This window comes from Neopelma chrysocephalum, unplaced genomic scaffold (genome assembly GCF_003984885.1).
Source record: "Neopelma chrysocephalum unplaced genomic scaffold, ASM398488v2 Primary Assembly neopelma1_26, whole genome shotgun sequence".
In the NCBI taxonomy this organism is placed as follows: Eukaryota; Metazoa; Chordata; class Aves; order Passeriformes; family Pipridae; genus Neopelma; species Neopelma chrysocephalum.
Genome location: NW_020897695.1, coordinates 26,394,271 through 26,407,607, shown reverse-complemented (window position 1 = coordinate 26,407,607; position 13,337 = coordinate 26,394,271). Strand labels below are relative to the sequence as shown.

Genomic DNA, 13,337 nt, shown 5'->3' with positions numbered 1-13,337 from the left:
CATTTCCAGGCTTGGGGGTCTTTTTGCTCTTGTATATTCTTTCCCCTTTCTGCAATCCATTGGTTTGGAATGAAAGTTACGCTGGTGGCTTGACTGTTGTGAGCTTGCAAACTCCTGATGTTATACTTGGAGTTCCCTGGGGTACGAAGGTAAATCCAGCCCTAGGAACCCAGGGGGATCTGTCCAGATGGGCAGAGATGAGGGGAAGATGCTACAAAAATGTCTTTGGAAAGCTCTTTGTGTTGCTCTTCCATGAAGAAAACCTGTATGTCGTGGTCTGCTAGGATCTTTATGTGAATAGCTGATGCTGCTAGATTTACACAACTACTTTTTAGTGCTGCTTCTGTGTTAAAACAGGCCTCTATGGTGCTTTTTTATGTGGAAATCTTGTAGCTGGGTGTGGTGGGGAAGCCGTTCGGTGACTCATACTGCAGGGAATTCCCTGATGAATTAGAGTATTTTTACTTCTGGGCTTGTGCGCAGTTTCCTTCAAGCCGAGTGAGCGGCTGATAAGAGCAGACTACAAAGGCCCATTCACTGTTCAGCCACCCCATGTTAAAACAGGGTGTTTATGCTTTACAAAGCTGAAAATCCACTCCACAGAACGTGGTAGGTTCATGGCATTTTCGTCATTAGCAATCCCAGGTGCTCCGAGTGTCTCAGCAACAACAACAAAAAAAAAAAGCCAGAAGCGGATGGTGGTGGAGTGCACCCGGAGCTGGGATAGCTATAAATAACAGCGATTGGTCTAAATGTCAGGCTTCCTGACAAACCTGGTGTCTTCAGCTGGCGGCAGTGCTGATGGCCACCTGTTAGCACAGCGTCCAGCCCGGGCGCAGGCAGAGAGCCTGTGTGGAATGGGGGGTTTCTCCTTCCCCCAGCACTGCTGCACTCCTGCACTGCCTCTTTGGAGGAGGAGGGGTTTGAGGGTCATTCATCCAGCCCGTGGCACAGTTCACACGTGAAGCCTTGGCTTTGTCGGGTCAATCGCTGTTGCTGCTGGCAGTGAGGGAGCAGGGCACTCCGCCGGGGACTCTGCAGGGTTTCTGCCCCGCGGTTCTGTGCACGGATGTTTTGGTTTTATTTCCATTTTGTAAAAGAAAACCTCACATAATAAAAGAAACCCAGTATAATACCTCAACACAACTTTTTAGCTATATAAAGAACTGTCTTTCTCTTCAAAATATTGCACTTATAAATCTTAAAAATGCCAAAACAAAGCCAGGCATTTGGTTTGGAGAAGACACTTCTTATTACTTGGTAAAAGTAAATAGTGAAATGAAAGGGAATGAAATAAGACCTTTGGAAAAGCCGTTTTCTCCCTTTTCCTCCATGCCTCCTCCTCTCCTTCCTCTCCTGACTCCATCTCTCCCCCTCCCTGAAGAACAACTGCCCATTTGGGTACGGTAATTCCAGAGAGTAAACTTTAACGGGAATGCCTGAAATGTGTCTGCTTCAGCTTTGTGTTATGTCTGTAATTTGAATTATTTGCATTTTGGAAAGGTATAAATTGCTCTGGTGTACTTGGGTTGGCTGGCAGCCAGGAGGGAGTTGCCTCGGGCCCAGACCAGGCGCGTTGCTGCAGATGTGGCAGGCGTACAATGGAAACTTTTGTGGGCGAGCAGCCCTCGCTGCTCCAGCACACGCTGACAGGAGGTGGCATCTCGCCTGCTCGCCAGGCTCCCCAGTGGATGGGCACTGGGGCAAAACCATTTTCTCTGGCATAGGCAGATTGTCTTGCTGCTTAGGGCTCCCAAAAACCATTCTGAAGCCATTATTCTTTTTTTTTTTCTTTTAATTTCAGCTGAACTGTATAAACCTGCAAAACATGTTTACTGTAAAAGGTTGACGTAGTGGTCTAAGGTTTCCCTCCTGGAGCTGATCCCAGTCCGTGGGCGTTGAGATTTCCCTCTTGGTTCACCAGACGTAATATGAGGAATTGTCTTTTTTTTTTTTTGGTTTCTTGCTTCATAACAACTTTTCCTCCCTGTGTTTTTGTTAAATGAAATGTCACTATCTGTTAATGAGTTGTCTATTCCCTACTTCTTCCCTCTCTTCCCTTTTCCCCTCAATTGCTGAGCAGCGATGGTCTGGACAGACTCAAGGGAATTTCTTGGAGCAAAGCCCGTATTGTTCTTATTAGCTTCCATAAGACAAGCCATGGCTCTGGATTTTTATTTTCCTAATAGTTTAGATTACAGCGTTTTTGTCATCATAAAAATTTAAAAAATGCATAAAGGCAGTGCTGCGTGAAGTAATTGAAAGATGAATTGGAGATGGAATAATTTTGAATTTTACTGAAGTATCGGCAGGAAATAAAAACCAGAAACCTGAATCAGATCATTCGTCTTGCAAAGCAGAAATTAACCATAGTGAAAAAACCTGAACTTCTGGTAATCCGTTTACAAAGGCAAATTGAACACATGTTAACTACTAGTCTGGACGTCTGTAGATTTAAAAAAACCAACACAACAAACCCCTTACAAAGCAGAAGTTCCTAGACTTTGCAAAATGTGTGACAGTGTCAGAGTTGTGTTGCTTTTACAACTGATTGAATTAATTAGGGGCAGGGAGGGAGGGCTGCAGGGCCTCTATGAGGAGAGGGCTGGCAATAAAGGAGGCTGCTCCCAGACAGGGGATGTGTCCTGGCTTGCTGAATTTCAGTCAGGTTTTTTCTACTGACAGCTTAGGGGAAGCATCTGTTGTATAAATTGTGAAGTGATCACCAGTCCTCCCGAGAAGTCTACTTCAGTTTTGGCACTCTCCAAAGGACTCGTTAAGGAGACTGGAGCACAGTCTGGCTGCTCCTTCTTTCCCCACAGCCGAACGTGGCAGTACCAATTAAAGGGATTCCTTTTCCAGCGTCACAAGCTAAAATGTAGGAAGAAACTGAGGGTAGATATGCTAATTGTTTTCCTACAGAAAGACCTGCCAAATCCACTGTGGTATTTGCGCTGCGGCCTTCACATTGCACTTCTTTCCATACGTTAAAAAAAGGGGGGATGGACATTAAAACAATTGCCAGGGCTAGTCCCTCAGCAGCATTCCTTTCACAGTAGGACAGCTGTACACAAAAATATTATTTACAGACATTTGTAATAAATCAGGCGGTTCTAAATGCGTCACCTCCATCCTGGCCATGAAAGTGAACAGAGAAGAAAAAGTACACTCACTCTTTTACCTTTCAAAGAGCTGTTTTCCTAAGGCAGACCCCATCTATGTGAAGAGGTTCAAAATAACTAATATTTGCATTTGCATGTCCCGATGCCACAACAAATGTGCAAAAGAGATGACATAAAGTCTCAGTTTCCTGCTCATTCCAGTAACATCTGACAATGGTGGGACTCCTGTGTCTCTCCTGCCCGGCTTAGCCAGCAGTCTTATGGCCTTTCATTTGTGTTTTTCTAGGCCTGCAGAATGGAAACCTTATATTCTGTATTATTTTTCTAATTTCTTTGCTGTTGAGGTTTGAAGACGCAAGGAAGTAAGAGCCCACCTTGTTATTGACAAGTTATTTCTGTATCAGTGATGTGCAGAAAAAATGACTAGACAAAAGCAATTTCTTCCCCAGAAAAAGTTACAGCTGTGACTTAAATCTATGTTTGCTTGAAAACAGAAATACAGTAAATTAGGAGGACCCAACACACCACTAGAAGCAGCTCCAGAAGTGCTAAGCTAAGTGGAGCTCAGCTAAACCAACTTTAGAATGGAGCAAAAAGCAGTGTTTCCCAGCCTATGGCCTTGCCTTTTGATCCAAGCAGCAGAATTATGACAAGCCAGACTAGGAGTATATTAAAATCAAATACTGCATGGCTGAGGAGTTTCTTAATACTACCTTTTTTGTTGTTTTGTTTAATATTAATGTTGAATCTGACATACAGCATAGGTAATAATCAAAAGGCCTCACAACATAGCAGTATTGTTGCCTGAAAGTTCAGGAAGCAAAAGTGTACAACAGTTGCATATTTTATCCAGACTAGTGGCAGAACAAACTCACAGCGGCTTTCCCCATCACAGCATCACGTGCTCTGGATTGTGGTTCTCCCCTTCAGAAAAGCTGAGCAGACTCCTGCCACAGGTTACCCAGATGATCTCTTAGTTGGGCAACACTTGGGCAATGCGTTTTGAGAGCTGTTTTTCATATATGTAGTGCCCCTTCAAAGAGATTTTTTTGCAGAAGTCATTCCTTTCTTGTCTTGGGAGAGGAAAAAAGGACAGAAGTAGATATCTTTTTCTTTTGTCTTTTAGATGGTCACCATGTGTGGGAAATGGAAGCCAAAACCGACAAAGAAATGTGCAAGCCAGTAAGTCTGCCTTAAATATTTTAACATCAAGATGAAAAATATATATTGCCTTCTCCAGAACTGTTACTAAAGAGGAATTTCCAAGGCTTTGGCACTGAAACAGAACAAGTACTTAGGCCTCCCCTCCTGGAAATCTTTCTTTAACGTGAGCATGGGGTAAAAAACCTTCTCTGGAAGCTATCCCAAAAGTAGGAGAGACCATTTGGAAAATATTTTTTCATTGTCCAGGATGGGCCAGCCTTGTCTGCTCATCTTCTGTCTTGCTGGGTCAGTTCTTTCCTCTGCTCCCAAAGCAATTTCTGATCGTTTTCCTTAGCTTTCCTCTTAACTTCAGTAGAGGAAACATGAGTACCCTCACAGGAGATCAACCCCACACTAGAGAAGCGTGGCGCTCTCAGCCATGACTTAAGTGGGAAGTACATCCACTAGTCCATGTCTCCAGCAATGTGCAATACTTGCAAACCTGCAGGCAAACAATTTAAAGATCTCAGCTGAATTCAGGCCAAATGCTAAGATGAGCATTCCATTTTATTCTTTCAAAAAGTGCCAAGGGAGGTTTTGATGGTCATAATAGATTTCACTGTGCATTTGTGTAAGTTGATACCCTAGCAGATAAGTCTTTCCTTAGCCCCATTTGGAGCATTTGGTTTCTGACAGTGGCAGATCATCTACAGGCTCTCAGTCTTTCTTCCTGTATCACTAGATGTTCTTGCAAGATCTCCCATCTACAGAAACTAGCATGCTTAAAACTTCCTGAGTTGTTATATGAAAAAATATTGCACTGTGGAAAATGGAAATATTTGAATAATCCTGTCCTAATGGCTTTCAAAGGAAATTGTGTTAGCTTGAGATATACTGGGGATGACCTGCCAACTGAGCTGTTGTGCTTTCTCCTGCTGAGTTAGAGACCACAATTTGATTGTGGTCCCAGATTCTTGACAGAAGCAGGAGGCATAGAGCCTTGTCTATATGCAGTATCATATTTGCTGTCCAAAGGGAAGAAGCGAAAGCTAGTGATTTTGTAAAGATCTGAACCATGCTAAAATAATTTCCCTACTTCTAGAGTCCTTGGAATGGACACAGGAGTTGGTGGGAGGCCATCTTTGTCCACAAAGCCCACCAGTTTCCCTGCAGAGGGTGTTCCTCCTTGTGAGCCCGAGCCCCTCCTTTTCAGGGTTGACGTTTGAATGCTGTTGTACAGCTTGACTGCCTTAGTCATGCCTTGACTTTCTGATGTGTTGCTTTTGCAGAATTCACTGGTGGTTGAGATACCACCTTTCCGCAATCAGAGAATTACCAGCCCTGTTCAGGTCAACTTCTATGTCTGCAACGGAAAAAGAAAGAGAAGCCAGTACCAGCTTTTCACCTATCTCCCTGCTAATGGTAACAAAACATGTTCCTTATTTCTGCTAGTAAAAACTGAGAGATAATGATGATTACTTAGAAAGATTTATGGTTCTGGTAATTTTTTAGTAACCTGAATAATTTGGATGTATACCTGGTGTTCTAAAATGAGAGTGAGAATCAACCCATAAGAGGTGCCTTTCTCTCTGCTCTCTGCACAAGAGACCTCCTCTGCAGATTATTTCCATTTGTGTTGGTGGCAGAGACCTGTTGGAACAAGGGCTTATGCTTTTGGGAGCTGAAGAACCACAACATAAACACATGTGTAGTTACAAATTGTGAAGGCACTGAGCTCTCTGTTAAGTTGCTGTCAACCCTCAGTCTGAATTTCTGGACCCAGAAGATACATTGCATTTGAATAACACTTCTGAATTCGCACCACAGCATTGTAAGCATTCTGGGTTCTGAGCTGGAAGTGGTGTGTGAATTCTCCTTGCAGTCATCCTGCACCTTGCTATCTCGCAGGGGATGAAAGTTCAGATGAGCAACATGGATGGAGATCAAAGCGCTCCATACAAAATGCTTTATGTATGGGAAATGTTCGGAAACACACGTGCCAGTAATTTTTTTGGGGCTTATATTGATAGCTGTGAAGTGACAGTAAAGTCACTCATAATAGCTGAATTCCAAGCAGGCTTGTAATGAAGATTTTAATAGCAAATAAATTTAGATTTATTTTTTTTATTATTTGAAATGGCTCTTTTTCTGAGGACACTCTTTTGGGGAAGACAGGAATAAAAAGGTACTTGTTTTGTTGTTGTTTTGGAAGGAAGAGGAATTAGAAAAATTATTAGGTTATGCTTTTTTGTAGGCTTTCCAAGTGAAAATAGTCCTTCTGAGGGAAATTCCCACAAAGCAATACTCGAGTCATGTCACATGACTTGAAGAGACCTGCCAACTTGTTGCAGGTGAAATCCCTTAAAGTACACATGTGGAATTTCACCCAGTTAGCATGCATGCACTTCGGACTTTTATCTGGACTTTAATTTATAATAAAAGTACAGGAAACTTGACATGGGCAACTGACTGCTTATTGCATATATGCTGTGTAGCTATGCTTCAGTGAATCAGCCTACTTATGCAAACTTCATCCCCAGTGGGGATGTCTGTGTATATTTAAAGACTGTTCATCTCTTAAATTGGAAAGAAAAAGAGTTGTTATTCTCTTCCACAACACTTTTCAGCAACAAAAATCAGTTGTAGAGGCAATCAGGTATTGCCTTGTCACCCAAGTTCCCCTCATAAATATTTCAGATTCATGCCTCATGTTAACTGCTGTTTATTAAGTAGCATCTTCCCTCCAGCCTTTACACAGCCCATTTTTTACCATTGTATTCTAAACCATAGGAGCAGCATTCACTGCTGCAGAGTTGGTTTATGCTACCCCCATTCTCTGTTTGAAACATTTGATGTTTCATTTGATGTGAAGAGATGGGAATATATAGCTAGTGACAGGCAACAGAGAAACAACCTAGGCTTTATTCTGCAAAGACATCTTTAATTATGGTAATTGTTAAAATCACTGGGAATCTTGTTTAGTCTGCTGTACCAATTTAAATTCACGGGAAATCTTTTCATTTCAGTGTAGGGAAACCTGAAAGAAAAAATGTAACACCAGGGTAGGGTAAAGGAAAGGTATTCATAGTAAAGATGCCTTCCTCCCATTCCTGTTTGGTTCTCCACTCACGTTCTCTTAATACACATGTATATGTGCATATAGGTAATTGAAAAACAGGTTATGTTCTTTGCAGCCTCTCTCATAACAGTGGTAAGAGTGAATGTGCTTCTGCAATCATCAGAATTAATAGTATAGTATGTTTTTATTATGCCTGTGTTGTAATGCCTGCATTAGAGCTTTAAGGTTTTGCCCTTATGTAGCTGGTGTTTTTTTCCATCTTGCCTTTCAAAGATACATACAATCACCTCAACTATGTATTTAGAAACCGTATCCACTGACTGAATCAGTGATTTATGCTGCTGCATTTCTAGGAGTCATTTTAGGATGTTGTGCCTTAATTGCTTTCAGTCACAACGTTCTCATAATGATTCAAGACATTGTAGAAAACTAAAGTTTAGCTCGTAAGGAAAAAAATACTTGAGTCAACAGCCACTGGGTGATCAGTGTAAAAAATGTAAATGAGATAAATGATTTTGGCCCAGTTAACAGTTTGTCTCTTGTTTAAACAAATCCCACAAACAGAGAAGGTGAATAGTTTTGAGAAGCAAATGTCAATGATCATCAAGTGTAAGATGTGGTTTCACACAGATCAGATGGTATCCTGTAAGCTGCTTCTCCTTCCTTGCTTTAGGACTAATCAAAATGCTATTATTTCAGTGCCTACTGTAGTTTTGCAGGTATTGCTGCATGAGGGAGCTTTTAAAAGCTTCATAATGCACATCAGACGTATTTTACAGCTCAACTAGACTGTACCAAAGCAAAATACCATATATGGACTAAAGCATAAATATTGTGTGAGCCCACTGGCTGTGATCCTGGGGTGGGTGTGGGTACATGCAGACCAGTGGGAGAGCCATGGGCTTGCTGTGCAGCTCCCACCCCGACCACAGAGCAGTAGGGTTTTTTTTCCTGTAGCTCCTATTTCTCCTCATTCCCTAGGGGAAAACAGCCAGTGGATCCAGGGACACGTGGCCTCACTCATCCCACCTCCTATGGATGGTCCTATAGCATCTCCATGGAGTACAGCTCTGTGACGTGCAGTCAGCACAAGCTGCCATCTCCAGCAGAGTGTTATGGTTTCGTCACCATAAGGCTTCTCCTGTGCTGCGGAGATATGGCAGGATTGTAACTTTCCTCTGTTAGCTCAAGTGTTTTGCAGAGCAGGGACTTACTTTGTGAAGATGACTTCCTGCTTCAGAAACAAAAAACGCTGTAAAAATGAAAATCTTACTGCTCTGTAAATGAAAAGTTTAAATAACAAAACAAAACAGAAAGTAGACGCTTCACAAATGGAGCCAAGGTCTTGAAAACGAACTTGCTTAAGTCTTTGGCTTGGGACAGACTGTAAAGCTAAGTACTAATAATCCACTTTTAATTGAAATTTTGATTTATTTTTCTGCTAAATCTGAGCAATCCCTGAATCCTGTCTTAGCCTATATTGTACAGAAATGGCTGTAATGTCATTTTTTTAGTATTACTTTAATGTTATTCATCACTGAGCAACTGCATATCAGTTTTGTCCTGGAGCCTGCAGGCTGTAGGCTCTTGAGACTCCACTCCAGACATGCCTGGTGTAGAAATATAAGTAGTTTCCATACCATTCTGGCACAGGTGAATTCCCGCAGCTCATATGGTAAGTACTGATACGTTTTGCATTGCCACATCCCATCAGAATTTGGGGAGGAAGGCTCTGGACCAGATGCTGCAGTCAGGAGTCTGAGCAGAGCACAGTGAGCAGACCCTTGGATATTCACCTTTTAAAGTGCCTCCATTGCTGCAGCTTTGTGCAGATGGGTTCTGCGGCTCCATTATGTGTAGCAGAACATTTTAGAAAACCATTGGTGAACCCTGCCTTTGTGAACCCTACCCTGTAGAAAAAGCTGGTTTTAATTTCTGTTTATGACTGCATATCATTTTGCTTCTATGAATTTATTATACCATTGGCCCATATATGCATTTGAAATAGGAGGAACAGTCTTCTGAAATCACTAGATGTAAGCAGTAGCATTTGAGGGATAAACTAACCTGGAGAGCCCGAAGAAGTACACAAGCAACCAGACAGATGCTGTGGTTCCAAAACCCGTGTTTTCATCTGCTAAGAAAGCTGAAGGTGTTCTCCTGCTCAGAAGACTTTAAACAACTCACTGAATGATAAGGGCTAGATGTCTGTTTGTTCAGATTTCTTTTAAGTAGGTACATCAAAATAGAGGAAATGTGTTGAAGAACTTATTTTTTGCAGATAGGAGTGAGTGCTCTCTATGTTTTCTAATATCTAATGAATGTTGATATCAAGAATGGTGAATACTGGAAAGTTTTCTTGGAAAATAGACAAGTAGTGATGCTTGACTAACCAAAGACAGGCAAGTTTGCCTAGAAAATATTTAATAAGATTGAAAAATGAAAGTTGATGTGTTTCTTTTACTGGAATGAAAAAGCACACTTTTGCAAACAGTTGATGATAAAGTATTTCTGGTTTCTGTTTCTGTCAGGCTTCTTAATTGTCAAAGCATTATTAAAAAATCATTTCATTGCTTCTATTATTTATTAAAATGGTGTTAATATTATGGGCAACTTCTGAGATGCATTTCACTACCCATAGGGCCAGATTTTCAACTGCACAGCCTCCACTTGCAGAGCCAGCTTTTCTGCAGTTCTTTTGCCTCCCTGCAGTCATCTGCACAAAGTCTTCAAGGTGTTGAGCTCCTCTGAAAACCTGGCCACAGTGATTTGGTGGGGATGCAGGTCCTTCAAAGCTGCATGTAGGCAGTTGTGCTGAGAGCCTGTCTGTGGTGACTAGATGTGCCTTAGTATTGTGGTTTACAGCACAGTGGTATGAAATTGAATGTCTTAGAATTGTAGAATAGAATCATAGGATATCTCAAGTTGGAAGGGACCCATAAGGATCATCAAAGTCCAACTACCTGCTCCTTGCAGGACCACCTTTTGGTTTACATCTGAAAAGGGTGAGCAGTGCCCACTGCGCATTGTTGTCAGCATCCTCCTGACTTCCTGCCTCTGCTCTAAAATTATCTCCTTTCTGCACTACAGATGGGTGCAATCAGCACTTTTCTGGTGACTGCACCGAGCAACCATGCCTCTTTATCACCTCAGGTCTTCCACCAACACCTCACTCTAAATTAAAAGGTGACATTGGCCGCCTTGGCAGAAAACAACAAAATGAGGGTGCAAAGTGTTGTCGCTCTAATGGGACACAGCACACAGCTTCTGCTGATTGTTTCCTGAGACCTCTCACCTCTTCAGTATTTGATGGATTTTCCTGCTTGAGGTTGGCAAAATTATCAGCCTAGTCCTTTCTGAAAAAAGATGATGATTTGGAGGCTGTTGGGGAAGCAGGGCCAAATTCAGAGCCTGCATTGTGAATGGATTCTAATCTGTGGTTTATGCAACATGATCATGCCAGAGCCATGGAGGGCAACACCTCGACAAGGGGACTGAGCACAGCTGAGCCAGGCCTGGAGCCTCGCACCTGCTGGAAGTGTTTCCATCCAGCCCAGGGAACAGCCAGACTGCTGCAAAGCTGGTGCAGGGCAGCATAGGACAACAGAAGGGGTGAGGAGAAATGTTGGCTGCAGGGGACTTATTTTAGGTGAAAATAAGAATCACAGTTACTCATTTTTACACTATGCACCGTCACAGTTTATTTCATTTCGGCTGCTCAGTGGTTGGTTGTTACTTTTGACATCTAATAGAGTAACTAAAAGCGGATAAGATTTTGTCAGTCCTCTTTCCATTTAGGACAGTCATAAAATTCATGATAACCGAGTGCATCAGCCCTTCTACTCCCATCCAGCAGCCACTCAAGGTCTGTGGCAGAGTAGAGCAGGCACTCACCAGCATTACACCCCCGGGTGCTCTAGTGGATACCCAGCTGGTACCACACTTCATCCAGGTGACATCCGTTTTCAGCAGTCAGCCAGAGCCTAGCCAGCCACATCCAAACTGGAGATGCAGTCTCTCTTGATCTCTAAGGGCAGAACTCTGCCTCTCTGTGCAGTGCTCCATCTTCACCTGGAAAACCAGCATTACCTGTGTGATGTCCCTGAGACAGGCAAGGGTGGACAAGCAGTGTATGGAAGCCCCTGGCTGTGTCTGACCATCAGGGTCCACAGCAGTTAACTTCCAGTGCATAAAGTTGTCTTTTGGCAGTACTTCTCTTTTCAAATATTTCCCTTCAGATAACAAAACCCAGCCTGTAGTTTTGGTCACCAAACCCTTCTGCATGAGCATCTCAAGGACTCCCTCCCTTATTTCCCAGTGATTTCACGTGCATATGTTAGCAAGTGTGGGGCTTTGGGATCTTCCAATTAGCTGAAAAGTCAAAAGGTAAAACTTGTGTGAGGGAGCGGAGTTTAGAATTACATGGGCTGGATTGCAGGAGATGCTTATTTTTGTTCTCAAGTGGCTGATCACCAAAATTAATCTAGCCCAGTAATTGATCCTAAGGGGGACACAGTGGTGCAGGCTGCTGGATGCATGGGCAAGGAAGACTGGGGGAGAAACTGCGTCCTCCTCTGAAGACAAAGACCATGTTGGAGCTGAGATGTCCGAGTTCAGCCAAGTCCAAACACCTCTCCAGAGAGGATGGATCTGTGGATAGGACTGGTGCTGTAAGGATGCCCTCCTGACAACCTGTCCTTGCAGAGCATCTCACAGGACTGCCAGTGACAAGGACTGTCAGGCTGCCCCTGTCCTTGCAGGACCCCTTCCCAGAGACCCTGCTTTCCTATTCTTCTCCTCTTGTCAGGAAAGCAGGGGTAAAGTCAGCACTGGTGGTGTAATGTTGTGCAGCATCATTGAAAAAGACCTCAACCCAGTGAATTTTAACATATCTGACAGAGATGACATAGAAAGCCTTGGGTGTTGTGCACAGTTAAACTTCCAGCTCAAGGCAGTAGTGGAGCCAGGTGCTGCACTGTACTGTGGGAACAGCAGTAGAGCAGCCCAAGTGGGCATATCACAGGACTTGATTTTCATGTTCAACATCATAGGACTTAATAAAGTGTTGTGATGGAAAATTGTGCCTTTTAAGAATTTTCCCCTTTTTCTTTTGAAAGAAAGCCAATGCCCATCTACTAGCACAACCCAAATGCCCTCCACCTACTTTCCACTCCTCCCAACCCGGTTTAGCAGTGCATGCACCAAGCTACCATATATAATCTTCTGTCTTATAAATATGTGTAGAATAACCTAATAGTTTAACAGCTGTTGAAAAGCATTTAGCAAATGAGTTAGCTAGAAAGCATTTCCAAATCAGATAATGGCACTGTCCGAGATTATATGCTGAGATGTATGCGCAAGGCTTCCATCTTCCTGGAGCTATTCTTGTATAAAACTGTACATATGCATCTGATCCCATAAAAATCTATCCACACAAACCCAAAAAGGGCAGACAGGCATATGTTAGAGATAGCCCTCCCAATGAGCAGCACCAGTAGCAGTGTACTAGCAAGAGAGGGTGAATTCAGATACTTGTGCAGATGAAAGCTGCATTCACACATGTGCTGCCTACAGCTTCTTGATAGCATGAGGCTCCCTTTGTTTCTGAGTCACTGTGTTCTGGATTTATTAATTAAAAGCTAAAGCTTGATAGTAGCTTAACCTTTAAAAATGTTTTGATTTAATAGGTGGAAGTGCATAGATAGCATCTGCACAGGTCCCTGTAGTGACTGTCTCACAGTATCCCTGGGGCTGAATGCTTGTCCTTTGTCACTGAGATTGCCACTGCTGCAGATGTGTTTGTGGGGCATTTCAGAAAGTTTTCCTCAGCCACTGCTGCTTGGATGCTACCAAAGGGGGGATTATATTTTCTGAGGGCAGCCAGCCCCTTGCCACTCCCTAACTCCAACTGCTCCACAGTGAGAACAAGAGGAGAGGTCCTCGCTTCACTCAAGCGTGCTGGATCCAGCCAATGCTGCTGCAGCAGCTAGGAT

At 43.0% G+C, this 13,337-nt stretch overlaps 1 protein-coding gene across 4 annotated transcripts in view; it reads left to right on the top strand.

The window, feature by feature from the left end:
* NFATC1 (nuclear factor of activated T cells 1) overlaps nucleotides 1–13,337 on the top strand; it is a 111,100-nt gene that overhangs the window by 59,846 nt on the left and 37,917 nt on the right. For 3 of the 4 annotated variants that reach the window (XM_027676002.1, XM_027676000.1, XM_027676001.1), the window contains exons 7-8: nucleotides 4,249–4,304; nucleotides 5,555–5,687. In XM_027676002.1, coding sequence (XP_027531803.1) covers nucleotides 4,249–4,304; nucleotides 5,555–5,687 — 189 coding nt within the window. Of the gene's footprint in view, nucleotides 1–4,248; nucleotides 4,305–5,554; nucleotides 5,688–8,325; nucleotides 9,927–13,337 lie in introns of those variants that run through there. The other variant, XM_027676003.1, reaches the window with a different exon arrangement.